We start from the raw sequence: 14,834 nt of genomic DNA on the forward strand, positions 1-14,834 counted from the left end.
GAGCAAGCAATTAGTATGATACAGGTGAACACCACAGAACCACTGAAGGAACTATATTCTTACCCCACAGAACCACTGAAGGAACTATTATTCTTACCCCACAGAACCACTGATGGAACTATATTCTTACCCGACAGAACCACTGAAGGAACTATTATTCTTACTGCACATCGACAAGTGTAAAAGGAAAAGGGAGGATGTTTGAGAGTTGCAATGGGGTGAAAATAAAACCTTGACAGCGATGAAGTAGTGATCAAGTGTCACACACAAAGAGTGTTAATGGAAAAAGAGAGAGAAAAATATAAATCGTATGAATGAAAAGTCTGCTGTATGTTGTAAAGTCTGCTGTGAGTGTGCACACAAAAGAATCGAGATAGTATTGTGTAATTGGAGAACATTGTTTGACATGGCCTTGGTGATCGAGTACTATTGGCTTGCAAGATCGTGGCAGTGTCTGTGTGTTTGTCCATGTGGAGTACCGTTTGGAAAGCTTGGTTGAGCTGTCCTTGCTGTAGCAGCTGCAGGATGTTAGCTTGCTGTGTCTGGTAGTCCACGTGTGCTGTGGGGACAGGCGTGCTGGCCGCCGACCTCATGGCCTGCATGATGCTAGAGGTGACCACGGCCTGCTGCTCTTTCATGGCCAGAGTCACCTCGCCTTTAACGATACGCTGCACGTGACTTAGAATAGACTCCTGCAGACTGGGGAGGAGAGAGAGATGGAGATGTGTAGGAGACAGGGAGAGAAGGGTAAGTTAGTCATGTCATACTAGCTCAATTGGTTTACGGGTACTATTTGTTGTCACAACCCGTTTCAAAATAACGATTATGTTATGTTATTATGAGTGATATTGCTACAACAATGTCATCAGGTCTACTTAAAATATTTTTCCTTTTGACCACTTGAACAGTCTATACTTGGAAAACTGGACCCTTTTCAGTTTTAAACCAAATTCCTTTGCTAAAAAAAAAGCCGATCACAACGCATCATGGCACGTTCTGACTGGGATGCTAAGGTTCAAGTGGTTAACCATTATCAATCAGTTGAGTTTATTTTGCGATGGTCTCTAAAAGATCCAAATGTGGGATTGTGGGTACTAATAAAAAAGCCATATCCTTTCAAATACACACGAAATACATTTATGAACATTTACTCCAGATTATACAACAGGTTTACGTTTCGAGGTTGGTTGACACAGCCTTCTAGCCGTGGTTCAAACGAGCACCACTCCACACCTAATCAAAACAAAGAATTCAGCTGCTCTGTTCTCCCAGAGCGCAGCAAACTAGGTGGCTAGGCTAGCTAGTTTCTTGGGACATTTGTGGCTGTATCTGTCATTAACCCATTCTGACCTGAGATCAGATTCATACGAGGTTTCCACTGGACACCCACTGGTCTGATGAACCCATTCTGACCTGAGATCAGATTCTAAAAATGTCAGTCGTTTTTTTGAGATGAGAGTTTTTGATTTTCATGAGTCGTTTTCAAAAATAGCAGACCTACAAGCTCGTAGCGCGCCACTCGGTGGCGCGCTATGAGCTTGTAGATCTGCTATTTTTCAATAGGTAAAGCATAACACGATGCTAACACCAAAAGGGGTTCCCGGTCAGAATGGGTTAAAAAAAAGTTTTCAGAGATTTTCTTAGTTTTAAGGGTAACTGTTGTAGAATTGCAATATTACACTCGAGGGTGTGGTTTAACATGATTATTGTCACTTCAGTGATGCTTGCGGAACTCGACGATTATGTCTCGTTCAAGACCGCATCACTGTCGTGGCAATAATCACGTTAAACCACACCCCTGTAATATTGCTTAAGCAAATGTTAACATTTGAAGATGTTAAAACTCTTTACAGAGTAAGTTTGGTCAGTTTCTACCTTCTCTCTGCTCAAAATCTATAAAACTAGGCTGTGGAATTAATTGCAGAGGGAACAAGAGGCTCAATCGAATTTGTGTTCTTACATTAGCCCAAGGATTAAGCTTTCCTTGTTTCTCCTCTCCGATCCATTACACACCTGCTCAATAAGCAGCGACTTCCGCCCAGGACTGCTGGCATATGCATACTACAGCTATGCATATTTGATATTCCAAACGTACGATTGGGTTATCAATCAATGTTATGAGAGCAATTACTGTGGGGGCTATCAATCAACTTTTAGCCAACGGATTTTTGTGGCGGGACACCTCTTTAGCAAAAGATCAAATAAGGACTGCTCCACAATATTCTGTTTTATTACCAAAATTTACAGTGGACAATTACGTTTTTCTTTTTTTTAAACTTTAAATAAAGCAACATGTGATCAAATAAAACGGGTGTCTGCAACACAACGGACATATTCAGAATAAGTACAGTCAAGGCATCATATTGTGGGAACTATGGGAACATTAATTATGTGTGAAAAGCAAAATAGCAGATTTAAACTCCAGTAGTAACGGCTACAATCAATCAACTTTGATCATTAACCCATTCTGACCGGGAACCCATTTTGGTGTTAGCATCATGTTATGCTTTAGCTATTGAAAAATAGCAGATCTACAAGCTCATAGCGCGCCACCGAGTGGCGCGCTACGAGCTTGTAGGTCTGCTATTTTTGAAAAATCGAAGAACGACTGACATTTTTTAGAATCTGATCTCAGGTCAGAATGGTTTAATCAGACCAGTGTGTGTCCAGTGGAAACCTCGTATGAATCTGATCTCAGGTCAGAATGGGTTAAATATCCCAGTATAAATGTAGTGAGATCAATGTGGCGGCAGGTCAGATACATACTTTCCCACCATCATCTGGAGCTGATGCTGGACCTCTGCCCGGACGCTGGACGTGATGCTATTGGCCAGCTGATCGGTGGAGTTCTGGAAGTTGTCCAGCATCTGCTGGAGCTGGCCAATCATGGGGTCCCGTGCCTCCTGCTCTCTCTGCTTCCTGTTCTTAACGTGGGCCTCCAGTTGTTGAATATCTATAAATTAAATGATGGTTTTAGTTTGTAAATATATATATATTTGTATATATATATGTGCTCGAATGGGTAGCTGTATTGTAGTCTCCCCCACCAGTCTCTCCATCCAACACGAACTAGCACATCCAGTTGACAGATTGCCTCGTCAGAGGTGGATTTCAGCAGAAAAAACACGTCTCAGACTTAGTTTATCAAATCACTAATGACCAAGGCCATGCCTGTGTTTTCATGAAATATCTTTTAATTCGATTTTCAGATAGTAATGTCATTGCATCATCAGGAATTCAAGGTCTGTTTATTGCACTTCAAATTAAACAAAACAACGTGATGGAGTCGTCTAGAGAGGGAAAGTGGCAGGTCAAAGACACTATGAGAGCATAATGACAACGGTGTGTCTGTATTTTCATGAAATATCTTTTAATTCGATTTTCAGATAATCATGTCATCAGAAGTCAAGGTCTGTTTATTGCTGTCAAAGTAAACGAAAGAATGTGATGGAGTTGTCTAGACAGGGAAAGTGGCAGGTCAGGACCCTATGGAGAGTAACCTCAATTTGCTTTTGCAAGAATGCAACTTTATGCAAGTGCCTGTAAACCTAGAGGCCCCACAGAAAACCATGAAATAATACTGTGACTGTCACTTGCCCTGTCCATGCCATGGTGAAAAAGAAAGTACACATATTGTTCCAGTGAACAATTAAGTCTTATGCTGCACTCACATTGGCAGAAACAAGCAAGCAAGCAACACAGCGGCCATTCATTTCCGATAGCAATCACCAGAAACTGCCCACATTTTGAACAGCGCTGATGCCGGAAGAGAACTTTCCATTAATTTAAGACTTGCGTTTTAAGGCTAGAATCAAACCAACCAGTGAACATCATGACAATTTTTTTCTGTTCATTAATTAATTGGAATATGCCAAATATGTATAAGACCGTGTACATATTCTAAAGCAGCTATAACATGAATTTTAAAACAGTTTTTAATATTTATTATCATATTGTCTATGTCCCTCAAACTTATTTCTAATGGTTTGAGCCTCAATCACCACTCTCTACCACAATGTCCTGAGGTGGTGGGGGTGTACAGAAAATACACAGGGGAGCTAAAAAAAAACACCAACAATTTTATGTTAAGAGTAAGACTGTGCATGCTCTTCCTAATGCTTCCAATCACGTAAATATTGTGGCTGAGATTTTAGTGTTCTACGACGATGATGTACGATCGTCTCGCTACGATCCAGTGTAGCAGAAATGCACGTGGAGGACGATAACATTTGCGCGGTAACGCAAGCTCCAACAACCAGAAATGACTTTGGGTACTAGTACAAGTATTTCTCCATGACATTTGCTTAACACTAGACTGATTGCATACAGACGTGTGGTTTCTACAGGAACATAAAACATCGTTAACCACATCACTCTACCTTCGGTCCTTCGGCACATCACAGCTGAGCTCTACGATAGCTGGGCTACACTAACCCATTCTGAACGGGAACCCATTTTGGTGCTAGCATCATGTCATGCTTTAGCTATTGAAAAATAGCAGATCTACAAGCTCATAGCGCGCCACCGAGTGGCGCGCTACGAGCTTCTAGGTCTGCTATTTTTGAAAAATGGAAGAACGACTGACATTTTTAGAATCTGATCTCAGGTCAGAATGGGTTAATCAGACCAGTGTGTGTCCAGTGGAAACCTCGTATGAATCTGATCTCAGGTCAGAATGGGCTAAGCGACATGGAACGCTGCGCTTTCCTTCGCTTGAGTTATGAAAGGAATGTAAACATAAGGGCTACTAAAAGCCTGCGTCCTGCACTTTCTTGGCCTCCACTGATAAAAAGACGGATGTCTTTTTATCTGTGCATGTTTCATACTCTTGCCAACGAGCCAGTTTAAGTCTGACAATTAACAGAATGAAATGTCTTACACTCTTGCGTGCCCTGCTTGAAGCTGTCGTTGATCTGCTGGAACATGTTTTGACATCCCCTCTCAAAGACAGGCAGGACAATGTTCTGGAAGGCATCCTTATAGGCTGCCTGGATGGGGCCCTGCAAGGCCTCGGCCGCCGCTCGTCCAATGGCATCTGTGGTGTTCTGGAGAACGGTGAAGGAAGGAAGGGGCAAGAAGAGTTTAGGGGAAATAGTTTATTAACCAAGTAATTGGTTAGTTAGTTAAGTTTATTAACCAAGTCATAACCAAGTTATTGGTTACTACTTTTGCTATTGAACAATCAATGGAGGAACACAACACAGAAACTTGTTGAAAAAACGTGTGCGTGCGTGAGACAACGACTCACCTTAGATTTCACAACCTTGCTGACGTTGTCCTTGAGGGCTGCCTCCACAGCTGTCATCTTAGCAGCGATGGTGCTGTTCATCTGGCCCGTTACTGGCTCCAGGCTCTTTGAGATGGCTACATGAGACACAGAGACACACAATCTAGCATTCGTCTGCCATGGTTTCCCTAAAAAAAAATGTATGCGGTTCAGAAGTGTGTGTGTAATCAATTCAATTGATTGCCGTAACTGGTCATGATTGCCGTAATGTTACATCAGTGTTTCTTCTCTCCATTTAATCACAGATGCAATCTGTTCATAGTTACCGAAAGAATACACACAGGTGCATCTCAATCAATTAGAATATCGTATAAAGGTTCATTCTCTTCCCTAATATATATTAAAAAAAAATTAAAACCTTCTTATTTTCTAGATTAATTGCACATAAAGTAAAATATTTAAAACCTTTTTTTGTTTTAATCTTCTGACATACAGCTCATGAAAATCAAAAACTCTCATCTCAAAATATTGAATACTTTGAGACCACTAAAAAAACATTTATAATACAGAAATGTCGGCCATCTGAAAAGTATGTTAATTGGATGCACTCAATACATGGTCTGGGCTACTTTTAAACAAATTATTTCATCAATGTGGCGTGGCATGGAGGTGATAAGCCTGTGGCCAGATTTGCTTTGATAGCAGCTTTAAACTCAGTTGTATTGTTTAATGTAGATTCTCTGTGGGGTTCAGGTCAGGCCAGTTGGCTGGTCAGTTAAGCACAGTAATACCATGGTCAGTACACCAATTACTAGTAGTTTTGGCTCTGTGGGCAGGTGCCAAGTGCTGCTGGAAAAGGATATCAGTATATCCATAAAGCTTGTCAACATACGGAAGCACACAGTGCTGTAAAATATTATAATAGATGTTAGTTGTGTAGAGCTGTATACTCTATGCAGAAAAGTTGCTTGCCAAAAAAATGGGTTGTCGCACAGTATAAACAAACTAATATATGTTTTGGGCTTTACATCTCATCCAACCTTATACAGTAACCTAGAGCTTTAGTTTTGTTAATGTTAATGTTTGTTAATTGTCATGATGGCGCAAGAAATGTTGACTTGACTACTCTACTGGTCTGCAATGTGTCACCAACTTTCATTCACTTTCTCCGTTGCAGTCGCGTTCACATGCACTTGCTTGAATAATATCCATGACCCATACAAGTTTGGGTCATGGATATTTGGGTCAATTGGGTCCGGGCGGTGTTTACAGCCCTTTGGTGGGACTCTATTTTAACCCATTCTGAACGGGAACCCATTCTGGTGTCAGCATCATGTTAGTCTTTAGCTATTGAAAAATAGCAGATCTACAAGCTCATAGCGCGAGCTTGTAGGTCTGCTATTTTTGAAAAATCGAAGAACGACTGACATTTTTTTAGAATCTGATCTCAGGTCAGAATGGGTTAATCAGACCAGTGTGTTGTCCAGTGGAAACCTCGTATGAATCTGATCTCAGGTCAGAATGGGTTAATGATGCCACGTGGTGGCACATTGCTCAACACCTACACTACAGGACACTGTCACAATGGTGGCCCATTGATATGCATCTAGGCCGCGTCCCCGATTTTACTACCCCGTTTGGCGCCAGTAAGGGGAGGGGCGCCCTGGGCGCGTTCCCGTGTGTCTGGATGTTCCGGGGACTCCCCCGGAGACCCCCACACGGAGTTGCACCACACATTTTTGACTTTCAAAATAACCAGCTCAACAAGATCTACCCACAAAAATATATATTACATCCCAATGCTGAAAAGACAAATGCACTTGGAATGGGAAATAGAATAGGGGAAAAGGAGTTGGTAGTGTTTTTTTGCATACAACTTTGTAATGCTACTGATGTTTTGTGGGCAACACTCTTGAAAACAAAGTATTGTATTGTGGGTGTGAGCGGACAGGCACTTTTTGATGTCAAGTCACCTTAATTCAAGTGGCAGATGCCAAAAATATATTCGTAATTTATATTTAAATTTAAATTATATATACATTTACGGGCATATCATGTGATCTACTTACACAGCCTTTGTGATCTACTGGTAGATCGCAATCTACCTTTTGGGCACCCCAGATCTAGGCACGCGGGTGAAATCACCCCTCAACATCTTCTGACAGACATACTAGGGGTTGGAAGATGCAGCCAGCAAGCCCAACCCAGTAGTCACTTTGAGTGACACCACACAAAGCCCAACCCAGTAGTCACTTTGAGTGACACCACACAAAGCCCAACCCAGTAGTCACTTTGAGGGGCACCACACAAAGCCCAACCCAGTAGTCACTTTGAGGGGCACCACACAAAGCCCAACCCAGTAGTCACTTTGAGTGACACCACACAAAGCCCAACCCAGTAGTCACTTTGAGTGACACCACACAAAGCCCAACCCAGTAGTCACTTTGAGTGGCACCACACAAAGCCCAACCCAGTAGTCACTTTGAGCGGCACCACACAAAGCCCAACCCAGTAGTCACTTTGAGGGGCACCACACAAAGCCCAACCCAGTAGTCACTTTGAGTGACACCACACAAAGCCCAACCCAGTAGTCACTTTGAGTGGCACCACACAAAGCCCAACCCAGTAGTCACTTTGAGCGGCACCACACAAAGCCCAACCCAGTAGTCACTTTGAGGGGCACCACACAAAGCCCAACCCAGTAGTCACTTTGAGTGACACCACACAAAGCCCAACCCAGTAGTCACTTTGAGTGGCACCACACAAAGCCCAACCCAGTAGTCACTTTGAGTGGCACCACACAAAGCCCAACCCAGTAGTCACTTTGAGGAGCACCACACAAAGCCCAACCCAGTAGTCACTTTGAGCGGCACCACACAAAGCCACAGGTGAACATGTACTGTATGTCGGACATTACTATTACTAACCCTACCCCAAACATAAACATAACCGCAAGCACATCACAACGCATGTGGGTGAACATGTACCATGTATGTCAAACATTACTATTACTAACCCTACCCCCAAACCCCAAACCTAAACATAACCTCAAGTGCGTCGCAACGCATGTGGATGTGGGTGAACATGTACTGCATGTCGGACATTATCACTAACCCTACCCCAAACCTAAACATAACATGTCGGGGGGGGGGGGGCGTGTTGGACTGTGTGAGCATGCCGTGGTCTCCTTACTCTGTGGAACCGTCCTCTTCATTTCGTCTCTCAGTATTTTGTCCATTTTGTTGGTCAAGCAAGAGCCAAGGGTGTGGCCGAGCTGCTGGCTGAGGTGCTCGTGCAGTTGCTGTTGGCGGCCCTGGCTCTCTGCCAGCACGCGCTCCAGTCTGTGCTCTGAGGGCAGCGCACGTTAAGGACTACAACATCATAGACGCCGTCATGGAATAAAGCTAAACTAAATCTCATGACTGAACCACTTTGTTGTCCCAAACTGTGATTAGTTTCCCAAATGAAATAATTAACACACAATGTAAGATGACAATGTTTAGCCATTACCATTATCATTCTAAAACCTATGGTGCTGCTATTCTACATACAGCCGAGCAGTTGAAGAAATCACAGATCCGAGGCTTTAGTACTTTAAACCTTCGCTTTTGTGAAATGCACATGCATAAAGTGAATGGCAAATCGAGTGGCAAAGAATTGTGACAAAGTGAGTTTAAAGTAGTTTAATGCAATCAAATTATGTTTGGATGTTTGGGCTGTCAAGGCCAGAAAGTTGTTTTTTGCCACTCAGTAAGCGTTCCTGCATAACTTCATTTTTTCCACATGTGGAGAAAATGTCAGCCATGAACCAACGCTATGAAAGGTGCAGGACATTCCAGGTTTTTTCAGGGACAACAAATTATTTTATACTAGTTTGTGTGAAACAGACTAAGTTTCTCAGACGGAAGGCGGGTATTTTCAGCCGTCTTACCAAATTGACAGCATGACTATATTTCAAAGCTTTCTACTACCACACTCCACTCTCCATGGTTGATATAAAAGCTCATAAACACACAAAAAGCCTTGGGTTCAGATGCAAACCTCTCTAAAATCTGCTCGCAAGACTGCTAAAAATGTGCACTTAGTGAACACAAAAGATGACGAAGGACTCTTGTCCATTTGCGAATTTCTTTGCACAAGGACATATGGTCTGGCAGTGCTTTACAAAGATACTGGGCCATATTTGCCATTCTATGCCTTTGAGTTCAGGCCGTGTAGTCAAGGACAGGTTCACCCTTAAGGGCCTTGCAAAAGGGGAGCGACAAAATGTGCCTATAGTTCATTTTCAATGAGACCTGCGTTCTTGCTCTGAGAAGTCACGGTGCGACAACGCAAGCGTATTACGTGCATACGCCCGCGACTCACCAGACCTGGAATCTGTTTCGCTTTTTTCTTTACGCTTACGTTGTTGCGCCGCTCTTCAACAGACCTGGAGGAGACCTGCGTTTATCCAGACCCTCTTCAACAGACCTGGAGGAGACCTGCGTTGACCCAGACCCTCTTCAACAGACCTGGAGGAGACCTGCGTTGATCCAGACCCTCTTCAACAGACCTGGAGGAGACCTGCGTTGGCCCTATATACTTCCTGCTCAAGAAAATTGGAACTAGATAAGACACCAACTTGAGTCCAAGCAGTATGCATGGCGGTGCAAACTCGCTACACGTGTGGCTCATGATTTCATCAAAGGATCAGATAAAAATTAACAAATGATTGAACACGAATATGCAATTCTGTGCACAGCAACACTTGTAGATCTGCTATTTTCACTAGTTTTGGGTCTCTCTTTTGGGTGGGTCGTGCGCAGAAAAGGATACGATCTTGTTCCTGGTGGCTGACCAGGACATGCTCTACTCGGGCCATGATTGAGCTCTGCATGACATCCATCTGACCGCGCAGCTCCACTAGCTCCCTCTGCTGGCCACGTAACAGCACCAGCAGCTCCTCCTGAATCTCGGTGTTCATCTGTGGAGAGACGGAGCATTAACGATAGAACAGAGGAGAAGGGACATTATCTCAAATCAGGTGGAAACTGGAAACCAGTCCAAAACCAAAACTTTTCGCCGGGTAATCTCTCAAGATAAATTCGGCTAAAGGCCTATGAACTCAGATTCTGCTAACATCTGTCGGTGCTACTTTCTTAAACATGACATGTTGTTAGTAGGAATAAACACAGGATGGAGCGGACTAATAAAGGGGCAGGACCAAACCCGAGTTCCTGTTTAACACAACCGATGCCGCCAGGATCTTTCAAAATAAAGGTGCAAGAAGTGCAAGAAGATATGGCAGATTTTACTCTAAAGGTCCAAAACGTAACATTTGTGTTCATTGTGGTCTGCAAAGTTGAAATCTGCCAACTTCCTTAACTCGATCAGACTTTAGCCAATCAGAACTATTCAGTTGGTAAATTAACTTAACACTTCTCGCCAAGTGCTTCAGTCAAAATATTGTTCATGCTTTACTTGAAATGAAAGCCAAGATAGCAATTAGCAGAGCGTTAATAGAGATAGGAAACCCTGAGTAGAGAGGGAGGGAAGACAAGCTAGACATGACAGGAGATGGATTCAAACTGGGGCGGGCCCTGGTGACTCACAAGGATCATATGGCTTATATCAACTGGCTGAGCGACCCCTAATCAAAACTAATTCTGTTGCCCGCTGCCGGGCACAATCGATTCACAGTGGATGTTTTCCAGATTAAATATCTTGTAGGTAAAACTGAGTTGACGAGAGTTGGGTTAACTATGCAATGGTACAATCCTCCAACAAAATAGAAAATAACTAAATATATAAATATATTACAACTTACCTGATTAGAGTGGGAGTGGGAGTGGGAGTCTACCTGTCTGGACTGAGAGTGAGCGGACTCTCTAAGGAGACAGAAACAAGACAACACTCAAAACAATGGATGGGAAAAGATGTCAACAAACAATTCCTGGCAAAAGATCACAACTTATGAGTGTTCACTCACTGTTAACACGGAGTCCGCCAGAAACGAGGGACACAAAGGTTTAAATTAGTACCCTAGCTCGCCAAACCTGAGATTCTCGGGTTTGTATCATTTAATACATTTTTTGATCCGATCGTAATGCTAGCTAGTGTTGCTACCAGCATCAACACAGTGGGACACTGTGGCCGCGGCCATTTTGAACATGCGCGCGCATCCACTTCCAGTCTAAGCCCACCATTCACAGCTCTGTATCTCAGAAACGACATTGAGGGGGCCGTTTCTGGTGAATACAAGGGTTTTCAACGGGCTGTAGCAGGCGGGCTGACACTCGCGGTCGCCTTTTTCCACCACCGACCGACACAACATCATCCGGGCATGAGACCACACACATGGCAGTTTGTCATTGTATCATGCGATTACGGATATTTGGCTCTTCAAAGTAAGTGTTATGCGCGATAAAACCTTGGCAATACGCTATCGAGGGATTAATTAATTGACTCAAGTGAAAAGAACCCACCTGGAAGCTGGGCAATTAGAAAATTATAATGGGAAATGTGTTAATTGTGAGCCTGTGGGTCTCATTTGAGCTGCTAATGGGCAGTGCACAGTTGCACACATACATATCGTCATTAAAATGTAAAAGGAGAAAAAGCCTTCAATAGAGAATATCTGCTCACCCATCCTCTTTCTTGCTCTTCCTCTTCAGTTTGGGCGAGCCTCGCGGTGAGGTCTTCCAGTCCTTAACGGGGAGTCTGTGAGACGAACGTGCACCGCAGTTCCCCGAGGACGACGCAAGGCTGGCTACCTCGTCATCATGGTCACTGGAGAACACACACGCACACACACACACACGTGTGAAGTCATGGTGCACAAATCATCAGGGACCTGATGACTTGCAACTGATTCAGAAGGCTATGATGTAGGATTCTTGTTTGTTTGTTTGTTCATCCCCAGAAAATGTATCCAAATACTGCGGTAGACATATATGTATTTTTATTCGAAGAGAAATGTTGGAGTCACTCAATGTGACAACTGAGGTGAAGTTGAAAAGGTGAGGTGGTACGTTGTATATAAGAGCAGCCAACCTTAACTAACTTGTGAGCATTGACAGTCCTGGCATCATTACACTAGCCAGGATCATGCAATGGCCTTTCTTTTTGATTTGTCTACACTGCACCCTAGTGTTAAAGATTAGTAAATGGCAACAAATAAGCGCTTCCAGATATAAAACATTAAATCTTTGAGGGGTTACCTCTGCTCTGCACTGGCATCCTGACTGTCATTCTGTGTGAGCTGATAAGAACGCCTGTGGTAGGGTGAGCTCATGTGTCTGTCCTTCAGCTCCTCTCTGGAACTACATAAACACAGGATCAGATAGAAATAATTAGATATTAAAGTAATCCAACACAATAAGTAATATTTTATTGTATAAATAACTAGAGGTTTGGGCCGATATGCGGCCCTCACATCTAGAGTTTGGCCCTCTCACCACCGGTCTGACCGATATGTCTGAGTCAGTGTCAGGGCTTTGTCAGAGTACCCGTTGTACCCGTCTGTCAGTGTCCCTTTTGTGCCCATATGTGGAGCTCTCTGTATCTGTCTGTCTGTCTACCTTTTATGCCCATGTATGGTGATCTCTGCATCTGTCAGTCATTGTCTCTTGTATGCCCATACATGGAGATTCCTGGTGTCAGTTATGCTATATATTATATTATATATTAGCATGCCCTGTGGCTCTGAACAACCATTCATAAAATGTTTGCCTATATACTGTATGCGCGTTAACAGGTTTGTTTATGTATACGTCTGAGTCAGAGTGACATTGCAGTGGTCCGCCAGCCGGACAACGTTTTCAAATCGGCCTCATGGTGGCGCTGTAACAAGACGCTTGCTACATGTTTGGGCCTACAACTCTTGAACCATGGGACGATGCCGAGACCTGTGCTCAGAGTTAAAATAACACGGAGGATTTCACTGTGTAGATGAGATGGTGCCAGTGAAGTGTGTGTGTGCGCGCGTGTCCTCACCAATCTCCTAATCCGTTGTCTCTCAGGCTGTTCCTGGTTTCTCTAGTGATATCAGGCGCTGCGGGCCAAGCCGTGAGGCCGCCCACGTCAGAGACTCCGCCCCCTGCCGCCGCGCCACCGTCCTGCGACAGGGCGTTCTCCAGCAGAGAAGGAGTGTGGCTGCTCAGTCTGGGCTCAGACTCTCCTCCTCCACCTCCTCCTCCCACGGACACGGATCCTCCACCCAGCTCCAGGGACAAGTTGGACAGCAAGCTGGGAGTGAGGAGGACAATGTTTACATCACACGTTACATTGTGCAATCATACAGGAGCTCATACTGCATGATTCTGATGGTTCCATTTGTAGTAAATACCGAGTGGTAATAAATAATATGGAGCATTATACTAGAACTAGACAAATCATATTAATATTTAGTCCCCCTGTGACTAAAATGCTTGAGTCTGAGGAAGGTCGAAAGACCGAAACGTTGCATATTGTGGACATTAAATGGGGGGCTCTTGAACCGGCAGTGTGCGGGTCTCCCTCCTTCTCCTACGCGTCTGCAGTCTGCTGCTTTGTCGCAGACGCATCTGCTTTTATTAGTCGAGTGTCGAGTGTGCGGAAGGAAGTCTCTCCTCAATAAGACTCAAAAGCTTGAAATTGTCGGTGCAACCACACTTTTGTGGCAATTTCACAGAATTGCGCCTTCATTATTGTAATACATTCCCTGACAAATACATTCCCAAACAAACAAGACAAATTACATCTGTGTAAAAATTAGTGTCCCGATACACTAATTAGTGGCCCTTATTTGTCATATCGGTGAATATGCCCAGTCTAACCACAGATCCGACACAGAGGTAAGGGGGTTGACACTATGGCAGGTAAATAAAATGTTGGGGCATGTGGAGTTTGCTTTGGAGTTGCCCAAACTGCAAGTGCACATTTGAGTGAGGAGTCTGCTATAAACACAACACCAGATATATAGCTAGATAGCTATAAACACAACATGAGATCACGACACTAGTATCGGTATTCGGTATCGGTAAACACAGAAATGTAGGTAGATTCGGGATCGGATCGGAAGCGAAAAAAGTGTATCGGGACATCCCTAGTAAAAGTCCTCTATGTTGTTCATGTTACCTGCTGTTATTGACTCCCCGTGGCGAGGACAGGAGGTGCAGAGCAGAGGCAGCCGAGGCCATGCTGTCCGTTTGGAGCGACGGCAGAAGCAGGGGCTCTGGGTTCGAGACCAGCCCTCCTCGCTGGAGCTGCAACGTCTGGGAGGCAATCATCTCTGGCATGTCCTGGGACATGGCCGTGGAGGCCGAGGAGATGACATCGGGAGACCGTGCCCTGGTCGGGGAAGCCTGTGTTGGCAGAAGGGGGGGGTCCAGTACTTGAGAACCATCGAGGGACTGAAGGGAGAGAGGGCTACTGGGAGAGGCCAACGCCTGGGGGGGTGAGAGCAGATACAAGAGGAAGGAGGATAAGGAAGCTTCGAGGTAACATCTAGGTATATAACAATTATAGATGTTGATGGTACTGTAAGAGTGTAGTCTGAGAAATAATCAGTTTCACAATTATTATTAGACAGTCTTATGTATACAACCAGGTTGCTTCCTTAATGGTTGCATCCCTTTGATAGGCTTTG

At 44.0% G+C, this 14,834-nt stretch overlaps 1 protein-coding gene across 5 annotated transcripts in view; it reads right to left on the minus strand.

Moving 5' to 3' along the window:
• The window catches only part of edc4 (enhancer of mRNA decapping 4), a 35,551-nt gene that overhangs the window by 5,659 nt on the left and 15,058 nt on the right, over positions 1 to 14,834 (minus strand). For 4 of the 5 annotated variants that reach the window (XM_080762356.1, XM_080762358.1, XM_080762357.1 and 1 more), the window contains 11 exons: positions 14,324 to 14,634; positions 13,202 to 13,453; positions 12,427 to 12,528; positions 11,852 to 11,995; positions 11,034 to 11,094; positions 10,043 to 10,190; positions 8,420 to 8,575; positions 5,249 to 5,364; positions 4,880 to 5,045; positions 2,767 to 2,953; positions 480 to 699 (listed from right to left, as the gene is read on the minus strand). In XM_080762356.1, the coding sequence (XP_080618482.1) occupies positions 480 to 699; positions 2,767 to 2,953; positions 4,880 to 5,045; positions 5,249 to 5,364; positions 8,420 to 8,575; positions 10,043 to 10,190; positions 11,034 to 11,094; positions 11,852 to 11,995; positions 12,427 to 12,528; positions 13,202 to 13,453; positions 14,324 to 14,634 (1,863 nt within the window). The remainder of the gene's footprint in view (positions 1 to 479; positions 700 to 2,766; positions 2,954 to 4,879; positions 5,046 to 5,248; positions 5,365 to 8,419; positions 8,576 to 10,042; positions 10,191 to 11,033; positions 11,095 to 11,851; positions 11,996 to 12,426; positions 12,529 to 13,201; positions 13,454 to 14,323; positions 14,635 to 14,834) is intronic. The other variant, XM_080762359.1, reaches the window with a different exon arrangement.

This window comes from Protomyctophum bolini, assembly GCF_963924005.1.
Source record: "Protomyctophum bolini genome assembly, chromosome: 4".
NCBI lineage: Eukaryota > Metazoa > Chordata > Actinopteri > Myctophiformes > Myctophidae > Protomyctophum > Protomyctophum bolini.